Raw genomic sequence first — 11,557 nt, forward strand, 5'->3', positions numbered from 1 at the left:
TATGAAAGTTATCTTATGTACTCAAAATAAATGCGAACTGAACTCTTTCTTAAATTTTGGACTTGTAACAGCACCAAATGCAGCGATAAACTTTAAATGTGTTTAAGAGAAAAGATTGTTTTAAAAAGGTTTTTCGAAGATTTTACATGGGCAGGTAAATTGGCGCTTTTGAATCTGTAGTGCGTAATACCGACACGATTTGTCAAACATTCATTCGATGGACGAAGCATACTGCGTATGCGTCTGCTAATTGCGACTTGAAGGCGTCTGTCCCACTCCTCTTGCAGCGCCCGGCCAAGTTTAGTCAATGTGGTCGGCGACCTATGACGCACACGTCTCCCTATCATGTCCCAGACATGCTGAGTTGGGGAAAGGTCTGGGCTCATTGCTGGCCATGGCATTCTGAGCTGCTGGAGGTGAGCATTGGCGATTCATGCACGGTGAGTACGGGCAGTGTCGTCCTGAAAGACAAAACGTCGACCCACGCGCCTTGCAAACGGAACAACAAATTGTGTCAGTATGTTGTCCCGACAGAACTATCCAACGACCCTTCCACATTTGGAGTGGGGTTCGTTCAGTCATAGTGATGCCACCCCCACACTATAACCGATCCACCGCCAAACCTGTCATGAGGTCTCAGGTTGACATTGGCTTGACATGACCACGCCACGATCAAGGAAGTTCAAAGTGAATCGGGACCCATCTGAAAACATAACACGTGACCAGCCCTGATTAGCCCAGTTTCGATGCTGTGTACATCATTCAGGTTTACTGGCAATATGACGATTAGTAAAGCGCGGCACAACACGTGGCCGTCGAGCATGGCGACTATTTCTAATCGTCTGACCAGTAACTCGTACTCGAGTAGCCTGATGAAAGTATGAAGCAATTTGATTCGCCGTTTGAGCTCGATTTCGTGCAGCCTGGCTTCGGATATATCGATTCTGTACTCTTTTCGTTGATCTAGCACACCTATAGGCTAGGCAGGATAAAAAAAAGATTAACAGAAACAATGGTCCACAGGGAGTAATCGACCTTCTTTGAAAGTATCAAAATCATCATTGGTTTGACCATGTTTGACAATCAAACTAGTGATAACACTGTGATGACTTGCAATGGCCCTGCATGACATGCCAGAATTTTTCATGCCTATCACTTGCCATCTTTCAGCGTTCGTTAACTTTCTCCTCACCATGGCTGATTTTTCAACCTCTATTTGAAGGGGATTCTCACACAGGAGCAAAATGCAACCACGTGTCTGAAACTTGAATTTCACTATTTATAGGGTAAGGGAACTGCAGCAACACGTAAAGCACGCTTTCCTTGTATCTGGACAAATGTGGGTTCATGAAACTATGGAAGCCTAATTCAGTCATACATCATCATATTTCGTATTTCAGATTCCCACACGTGAAATCAAGAGACTATGAATATGGTGGCGCTTAACTGTTGTGCATGTGTATATTTGAGAAAATATTACTGAGTTTAGTTTTACGCCGTTTTCGATCATATCACTCAGCGTTGTTGGAGGAAAGGGAGGCATGTTGCTGATCTTTCCCTCCATGATTACACCAACGAGCCTGGGCAAGATAAGCGAATTGATTCTGAGTTGAACTCACGACATGCGGATTTGTGCTGCTAAGAGATGCAATTCTTCAAAGAATTACGTCGCCTTAGACAAACTGGACATAAGCAAATACAATTGTGAACTTACCAATATTTAATCAAATGAATTGCCTATGTTAGTTTTAAGATCAAACATGCTTTGCATTTTCCCAACTCAAAGTAATGGACACAGCCATCCGCGCCCTTATGTAGTAACATTTTACGCGTGATCCCTACATGACCAATGAAATGAAGCAATATAATAACGTTTCATTAAAATATATTAATTCATGAATAGTAACTCGATTTTTATAAAAATATTATTTCACCTCTGTCAACCGAATGTGAATAAAGTGAATACATTCCACATTTTGTGTCTGTGTAGAAAAAAGCGTGGTATCGTGTTGTTGACAAAGTACAAGTTATTTAATAAATAAGCACACTATTTTAAAATCGTAGAAAAAGTTACCAAATATATTTTCATATGAAATATATAACTTCAACGCCATGGCATAATCACCCTCGACTATCCGCCGAAACAGATTCCATTGGGCGTAAAAGACAAAATAGCGGTGAAACTTATATGAATGGGTCACTGAAAATCATGATCAGTGATGACACCAGGTGTTCGCGAAAAGGGTAAGCATGTCCTGCCCTATGGGTAGCACCCACCACACACAAATTGCATAAGAAAATAAGTGTCTGTTTGTTGCTGACTCCGCACAGCAGTGCCTCGGCCACGTACTACGACATTCTCCTGTAAACAAGAGAATTACATTTTGTTTACTTCAACGCTCTGTGTGTGTGTGTGTGTGTGTGTGTGTGTGTGTGTGTGTGTGTGTTAATGCTATAATGTGTTGGTAAGGCTGATTAAGAGGTTTTTATTATATTTGAACATGACCACGTCTTTGGCCGATGTTGATTTTCTTAGGAGATGTAGATTAGGTAGTTCAAACATACGTCGGGTGGCGGATTTTCTCAGCCTTACTAAGTAATGTTGGCCTTATCATTGGTCCAAGTCCAAATCTTACATGTATTTCAAAGTTTTCCGGGACTTTTGACATTTTCAGTAGGCCAAAACAGGCCCTAATTCTACCTCGCCCTTTCATTGTCAACAATTTTCCCATATATCCTTAGACAAATGAATGACTTCATATGAACTTGTTTGTTTGTTTGTTTCATATGAAGTTGAAATACCACCATGTGGTATCTGCACTAGATCCAGCCAATTTAGGAACTGAAATATATTTGTATTGCAACTGCAAGTTGAAGTACTTTCACACATTTACTTCGAAAACACTCTCCCGCATTCAACTTCGCACATGGCGCGCCCAGAACGGAAGATCTTCGAGACAAGATCACAGGAGACTTCCAATTGCAGTTCCAACCACAATTTGATTGCCAGTTAGGCACGCTCATGTTTTAGTCAGCGGCGAGAAGTAGGGTCCGCTGGTGAGAACGCTGTAATGGAGTTTACATCCTTCTTGCCTTGCAATATGGTTGCTCGAAGATAAACAACGTTACCCAGACCAACTGGTGCATATGTCGTAAGTGTCATAGCATGCAATAATCTCAAACAATAGTACAGTAATTCGTCTGGTACTTAAATTGTGTATTGGCGTGCATGTTGTGTCATGTACGCCTATCAAACGCATCTTGACTCCGTCTTTTTATGAATAATGTCATTTGGCATTGTTGAATGGAACTGGAGAATTGGTATCTCCCCTTTACATGTTCAACCCTCGGTGTGTAGGTTGAATAAAACAACAATATACATCATACACACGCATGCACGCACACACACGCACGCGCACGCACGCACGCACACACACGCACGCAAGCACGTCACAGAATTATCTGTTCTGTGATGTCATCATAAGTCACTTAGTCATATCAAATTGTCTTTGTCATCAATACTAATTGTATAGTGGTTACCGATCAGTTATCACCATTTGTTTTCATGTTATTTCTGACATATTCTGTTTACAAAGTTTACTGTGCCAATAACTTTAATTTGGTGAAACTGTATAGGAGCCAATATACTCCTGCCCAGGAATAGGATTCAGTGGATTTCGGTGATAAAGCTATGATAGGGAATCAAAACAGTGGAAATAGAATTTTACCGTTGAGTTACTGTACCAGTTGTCACCATTGTCTTAACAGCATGTGCCACAAGATCACGCACACTTATCACACACGATCACTTCAGTTATACAAATAACATCTTTTAGTATTTCGGGTATCGCACTCAATTGTTTTATTCATCAAAGTGAATAAGAAATGCTATTATCAATTTGTCGTCTGCAAACAGACAAAAACCAATATTCCCCAAACTCGATCTTCACATGCTTATCCCTAACACTATGGATCTCGCAATATACACAGGTTATGCATTTTTGGAAATATAGCTCAAATAGGTTTCTGAACTGTAGGGGGGGCACGGGTGGCCCAGTCGTCTAAGGCGCCGTGATTCGCTGTGCAGAGTTGCGTCCCTTGGGCACGCCAGAAACCTATGATTGTGGGTTCGAATCCCGGTTCGCCCCGATTATGTTTCTAGGTTTGTCAGCACCATACCCGTGCTCGTGGGTTTCACCGAAGTGGTAAACGTCTGAGACCTGCATCACTTCGGGCTTTCCTCCCACATTAAGCTGACACGCCGCGATATAACTGGAATAATGTTAAAAGCGGCGTTAAACCTAACTCACTCACTCACTGAACTGTAGGGAAGAAATGACAGAGAGATAGAAAGCAATGACAGAACTGAAAATGCATCATCGTGTTGTTTGATTTATTTCTTTGTGTGAAATATAGTCAAGTGACAGCCCCAGCGTGTCTTTTCTAAAGTTGTATTTGAGCAGGATGATTATATGGTGTTTTGAAATATTCCCTCAATAGAGTCCGTTTTGTTTATCATTTTCATGTAAATATTTCTCTCTTCTAATGAAAACAAGCAAAAGTGAAATGAGATGCGATCACGTGCGAGCTATTGATGGGGAGTTGGCGATAATTGGTCCTCGGCGATGACTGGTTGCTAGCCAGGAGATGAAATCAAGCAAAATATATCAGGTTGTGAAATGAATGCTGTCTCTGGCAAGCTGTACTTGTTTGAAAATGTAAACAAAACAAAATTCAAATTTTTATACACTGGATACCTGTCGGACATAATGTGTTTGATGCTTCTAATTTCAGGGTCACACGACATCATGGCTTTTTGAAAAACATAGGGATAAAGCCCAAAATAAGGAGAAAAAAATAGCCTGCTTCCATTTGTATGGTTTGATATGATTAAACCACATAATTGAATATCTAAGCATTTCATAGCATGGAAAATCAGCATTAAAAACTGAAACTAGAAGTTCCATAATGACATGTGGCAACTCATCAGTCACAGGCAAAGGGCCCGATTTCAACAAGCAGAGTAGTCGTCATTGATAACCTGATATCTGAAAATATCATTTACTTCTTTATGCTTGTACTTTTATTACAAGGACCTGTATGGGGGAAAGCCCGACAAATCCCCTGTTCATCTAGCAATACTGCTAAAATGGCAGCTGAACAATTTAGAAACTGTTACCTTACCAAAATGCCTGAAGGTATATCCGGTATACTGATATCTGTCTGCATTTTTCCTTTTTTGAGAGATCCATTCATCTTTTTGTTGTGTACATTGGCTTACATTTCTGCTAATATTCATTGGAAGAGGTCATAGCAAGAATTAGGGAATTAAAAATAGATGCATTACTATGATTTGGTAAAATCAACAGAAATTATCCAAGTTTCCATTCCATGTGATGACATGACCTGATGTGAAATCATGCACATATGACGACAGTGATTCTCTGCATTTCTGACTAATTCTCTTCGTTACAATGGAAGACATTAATACAAATAAAAATATGCAAATTGTCCAGTTGTGTCTGATTACTAACATAACCACAACTCTGCATTTTTATCATGTATAATTTTACATATGCTTATTTTAAAATGCCCACCAACCATGATTAAGAAAAAAAGTACTTTCATTAAATATTAGCCTCAATTCATTCAGCATGTTCAGAGGTGGTTATTGTGATTTCATACCTCGGATTGATCAATAAAAGTCAAGTAATTTCCAAATTCATGGGAGAATGAATGATCCATTGACCGGGGTAATAATTGTGTGGCACCTTGAGCATGCTCTAATACATTGATGCAGCGCAATATATTAATGTACATTATTATATTAGTTTTCCATGTTACAGAATGTGGCAATGGCAGCTGATCAGTGTGGCACGTCTTTGGCCAAGTGGCTTAATGTATGCATATGAAGCATGCAGTTGCGGTTACAATGATCCAGATATGATTCATGGCAACTCCTGTGGAACAGGGACCTTCTGAGGATAAAGTTCCTGCCAGAAAACATTTCCCCCAATACCATGAGTGAAGCTGAAGCACCCAAAATGGCTATCATCAAGACTGAAGTACAAGGTGTTTCTCGGGCAGTGTATGCCAGTGACACTATCTGGAAAGGCACTGCTGAAGGAGATGACTGCCATGCTGTGGTAACAGCTAAAAGAAAGGCTACTAGACTCAAAAATAATAAGAAGGGAAAACCTGACAGAAGAAAAAAAGACAGGGCACCTGTGATATTTGCAGAAAATACCCCTGTCTGCTTGAAAGGAGAATGGGTATCAAATGAGAATAACCATGTAAGGATAAAAGAAGAAAATGAATTGTTAGAGGATACTGTAAAATGTTGTAAAAGTGGTGGAGTACCCTTAAGATATCCTACTGAAGATGACAGCATGCCCTTGAGTAATCACAGTGTAGATGGGAGGGTACCCATAATAGACCCTTATGCAGATGGGAGGGTACCCATAAGTGATCCTAGTGCAGATGGGAGGGTACCCATAAGAGATCTTTGTGCAGATGGGAGGGTACCCATAAGTGATCCTAGTGTAGATGGGAGGGTACCCATAAGAGATCCTTGTGCAGATGGGAGGGTACCCATAAGAGATCTTTGTGCAGATGGGAGGGTACCCATAAGTGATCCTAGTGCAGATGGGAGGGTACCCATAAGAGATCTTTGTGCAGATGGGAGGGTACCCATAAGAGATCCTTGTGCAGATGGTAGGGTACCCATAAGAGATCCTTGTGCAGATGGGAGGGTACCCATAAGAGATCCTTGTGCAGATGGGAGGGTACCCATAAGTGATCCTAGTGCAGATGGGAGGGTACCCATAAGTGATCCTAGTGTAGATGGGAGGGTACCCATAAGTGATCCTAGTGTAGATGGGAGGGTACCCATAAGTGATCCTAGTGCAGATGGTAGGGTACTTTTAAGAGATCCTAGTGCAGATGGGAGGGTACTTTTAAGAGATCCTAGTGCAGATGGTAGGGTACTTTTAAGAGATCCTAGTGCAGATGGGAGGGTACCCATAAGTGATCCTTATGCAGATGGGAGGGTACCCTTAAGAGATCCTAGTGCAGATGAAATGGTAGATTCCAAAGATTCTCATGGAGAAAAAGATCAACATCAACTACGTTCCAGTCAAGGATCAGAGACTGATGAATTGGTTGGACAATCTTTTGTGTGTGACCTGTGTGACTTGATCTGTCTTGGTGAAGCCGATCTGGAAACACATATGACTACCCACTCAGTGACAGAGTCCTTTCATTGTGGCATGTGTGGCAAGGAGTTCTCCAAGAAGACCTCACTCAAATACCACATGCGGACACATGCAGGAGGGTTCCCATACACATGCGACATCTGTAGCAAGAAGTTCCAGGAGCCCCATCATCTCCGTCTCCACATGAAGATCCACCGACATGCCCATGAGGCAAGCCATTGCCCTGTGTGTGATGGAGATGGAGACGATGTCCCTGATGGCATCATTCACACATGTGACCGAGAACACCATTGTAAACAATGTGGTAAACGGTTTGAGACGTATTACAGTCTGCGACAACATATGCGATTACACACCGGACAGAAACCGCACATGTGTGACATCTGCAGCATGAACTTTGCCCATAAAAGCTCTCTTGATCGTCACATTATGAGGAAACATATTGGAGAGAAATCGTTCAAGTGTGGAGAGTGTGACATGAATTTCACAACCTCATGTAATCTCCACATCCACATGAAGACTCATTCTGGTGAGCGGCCATATCATTGTAACCTTTGTGATAAAAAGTTTGCTCAGGCATTTAGTTTAAAAATTCATAAAAACAGTCATCAAGGGGTGAAGCCGTATAAATGTGAGATGTGTGAACAAGGCTTTGCTCTAGCCAGTAGCCTTAAGCGCCACAAGTTTCTCCACACAGGTGAGCGTCCATACCAGTGTGACCAGTGCGATCGTGGATTTACACAACCCTACCGATTGCATCTGCACCGAATGACCCACATGACCAACAGGCCATACAAGTGCAGTGAGTGCACCAAGACATTCCCTCTATCCAATGACCTCGAGGTCCACAAGCGGCAACATGTGCGAGTCAATGCCATGAAAGGAAACTACCTCTGTTCAGACTGTGGGAAAATTTTCAATAATGGTTTTCATTTGAAGAGGCATTTGAATTCAGTTCATGGCAAAGATTGACCTTTTCTTTTTTTTCAGTGTGTATGATGTGTGAATTTAAGAATGAAATAGGACATCAATATCCCATTCGTGTTGTCAGAATCGTCTAATGAGGATTGGATGGTTACAATGTGTTACCTTCAGACTGTGAGTCATTTTACAGCAATGGTGTGTATCACTGTTCATGCTATTAACAGTGTATGTCCGTCTGATCATGAGTGTGTGCATGTGTGGAAACGAGAGAAATAGTTGGAAATGTGTATGTGAAATAGTTGGAATATTGTTACTGTATTGTTAAACGATCTTCTTTTGAGCATGTTGAGAGTCCAACATGTTAGACACGCCCAGGTAGCTGTAATAGAAGAAAGTGTTCTCGTGTCCATTGAGCCAATTGTGCTTTTGAGCCATTGAGTATTTACTCAGTTGTCATTTGATGTTGATAGTCTTTTGGGGTACCCGGTATTCTGTGTCTTTTGCTCCCTTGGGACCAGACTATTGGTAATTTCAAACCAAAGTAGGAAAGGCTACATTGTGTAACTATGCACAGTGTTATAGTATTTATTTTTTTTCAACATGTATATTTGTGTGTACACAATTCAAAATTTATGTATTGTCTTCACACATTAGGCAAATTACTAAGGAGAGAAACTGGATAATATGAATGTATAATTTTCATCTGTAATAATTTTTATTCAATAATCATTGAAACGTCTTGGCACCATGAAAGTGTTGTTTTAGCAGTGTTCAGCTATACCACACCCCAGGCTGGATGGGGATGCTGGATGCTGCTTTCTGGTGGAGCTTTATTAGCATCATTAATCATGATTAATCTTGCAACTAAGCAACCTATTCCTAACACTACTTTTGATTGCTTCTTACACATCACAAGTTAAGTCACCATGGTCAGATGGTCAAAAAGTTATGAAAAAGTTTTTTCTTTAGGCGGGACTGACTATGGTTGTGTAATTACAGTCTGTCTACACTGCAGTACTACTTAACGACTGAGACAACGTGTTAAAAGGGACAAGACTTTATTCTAGGTAATGTATCGACATGTAAATATCTTTTTGTTAACAAAATATATTTAAGTGATAATCAATGATAATAATAAAGCCTTAATTATATTTTTATTCCTGGATCTGCTACTGCTCAGTGCCCGTGTAAGCTAGTATTTTTTGTAGTGGAGTTAAAGACAATATTCTCTAAATATTCTTCTTATTATTATTGGTATATATTATATACAGGAAAATAAAAATTCAGGAAAGATCGGAAAATAATTTTGTATTTTCACCACAGAGTAAAGTGTATATTTCAATGCAGTGAAATATAAATGTGATATTCTTTAATTAATTTTAAAAGATACTTTTACTGCAGTGAAATATGAAAATGACATTTTCATTGCAGTGGAAACTGTGCATGATACATGTTTACTGAAGTCTTTACCATGTCAACTCAAACTTTGATAAACTTGGGATAACATTCAACATTATGTTTTCATGAGGCCTTATATTGCTAGCTGCGCAATCACAAAAAATGAAACAAACATATTTGAATTGTCTGAATGAACTGTGTATTGAATGTACAAACACCAGAGTATGTTTTTTGTTATTGACATCCTGTTGATATCCATGGCTTGTCTCCTCGATGCTCACCTGTTTTACTTGGTAGTTATTGTGTTAATTTGAAAAGTAATAAAGAGATGATGATGATGATTATTATTATTATTATTATTATTATTATTATTATTATTATTATACAGCTGTGCAATATTATCAGTCTCCTGTAAATCTGACAATTCTATGGCATGTCAAATGGGGCTGCATGCATATGATACCTAGACAAGAATGTTTAATAATGCAAAACTATTATTGTTTGTTCATGTCATCCAGTTTCAAACATGATTGTGCTGTTCCCAATCACACCCCCATCTAGTTCCCTACAACCAACAGTGTTACCAACACACACACACACACACACACACACACACACACACACACACACACACACACACACACACACACACACACACACACACACACCTCCCATCACCACACACACACACATCTACCAAGGTAAGAGAATTGGACAAAGAAAAACAGATCCCACACCTATATATATAGATAACCAATAGCAATTATACACAGGCACTTTGTCTCTACTAAATAAAATGGTCTTGGTGAGGTTTGTTTATGTATGATTGATTATTGTATTCAGTGAGTTAATTCTACACAGAATCATTGTACACATCAGTATTGGTGTGTTTAATAAATGGTGGACTCATTTTATCAGCAAATTTGTTTGTCATGTTTGTGTTGGATTCACAGTGTGTTGAAACTTTGAAAGTGTCTTAAAGATACTCCTTGTAGTGTTCACTGGAAATGTTGAAAGATGTAGCTGAATATCATGCATACAGTTGTGACTTGTTGAAATCCTGAATTTTGAGTTAGATAGTAGGTAGTTCCTGTTTGTACTTGTTCAAGTTCAGTGGGCAGTCAAGGAAAGGTGAAAGGTCACATGGCTGTGCATTGACAAGGTTGTTTCAGTTTACGATTGGTGTGCATAGATATAAATAGAAAAATTACCTTTTACTCTTTGTGCATACTCATCATAAAATTGTGTTTCTCTCTCCCCCCCCCCCCCAAAAAAAAAAAAAAAACAAACCCCAAAACCCCCCAAAAACCTACCAACCTATCACTACAGTGAAGACTATTGCAGACGAGCAGAAATATTAGGCAATTTATGGCTTGAAGTGCTTGAAGCGTATCTAAAATATATGAAGACGTCTGTTAGCTTTTCTTCAGATGTGGTGGACCAGTCACGTTATTTTCCGTCCTGTCCCACTTCACCATTACTAGCAATAACGAGGACACGGGTGGCCCAGTCGTCTAAGTCTAAATCTTATATATTAAAGGCCTTATGTGGTTACCTTATGTCGTACCAAAATCCTAATCTGACTTTTACTCTGATACGATACACGTCCGCGTATCTGAGCATACCCCCACAGGAGGTCGCGGCAGTTGAGCTCCGTCGATGCTTCTAAGTTAACAGTACGAGTGGGAGAAGCATTCGCCAAAGTTGGAGAATGTCGACTTGTTTTGATAAAGACTTGTATTTCCCCAACATGCATATTTGGTTATATACTCCTCTGAAATTGCCAGACTAAAGGAGCTGAACTTCGGCATATATGTTTCTCCTTAAGATGACACCATATTTTGTTCATGTCATTATTAGATTTAAATGTTACTTTTTAGTCATCAGTATTAATACTGAAGATATTTGAAAATATATGCCGACAGCATTCTTTTGATACTGTTGACAACATATAACTACAGTTCCGTGACACAATTGGAATAGAGAGAGATTGATGTACAAACAGTAAAACGGTATACAAG

General features: G+C 39.8%; 1 protein-coding gene across 1 annotated transcript; it reads left to right on the top strand.

The window, feature by feature from the left end:
• Positions 1-3,039: 3,039 nt before the first annotated feature.
• LOC124132121 (zinc finger protein 271-like) lies at positions 3,040-10,453 on the top strand. Its single transcript, XM_046495808.2, has 2 exons — positions 3,040-3,152; positions 5,847-10,453. The coding sequence occupies exon 2, from the start codon at positions 6,021-6,023 to the stop codon at positions 8,184-8,186; it is 2,166 nt and encodes a 721-aa protein (XP_046351764.2). The 5' UTR covers positions 3,040-3,152; positions 5,847-6,020; the 3' UTR covers positions 8,187-10,453.
• Positions 10,454-11,557: the final 1,104 nt, after the last annotated feature.

This window comes from Haliotis rufescens, unplaced genomic scaffold, assembly GCF_023055435.1.
Source record: "Haliotis rufescens isolate VD_foot unplaced genomic scaffold, xgHalRufe1.0.p SCAF_4, whole genome shotgun sequence".
Taxonomy (NCBI): Eukaryota; Metazoa; Mollusca; class Gastropoda; order Lepetellida; family Haliotidae; genus Haliotis; species Haliotis rufescens.

What these genes read in the sequence shown, in the direction of transcription:
- LOC124132121 (XM_046495808.2), top strand. Translation starts at nt 6,021, where the DNA reads ATGAGTGAAGCTGAAGCACCCAAAATGGCTATCATCAAGACTGAAGTA.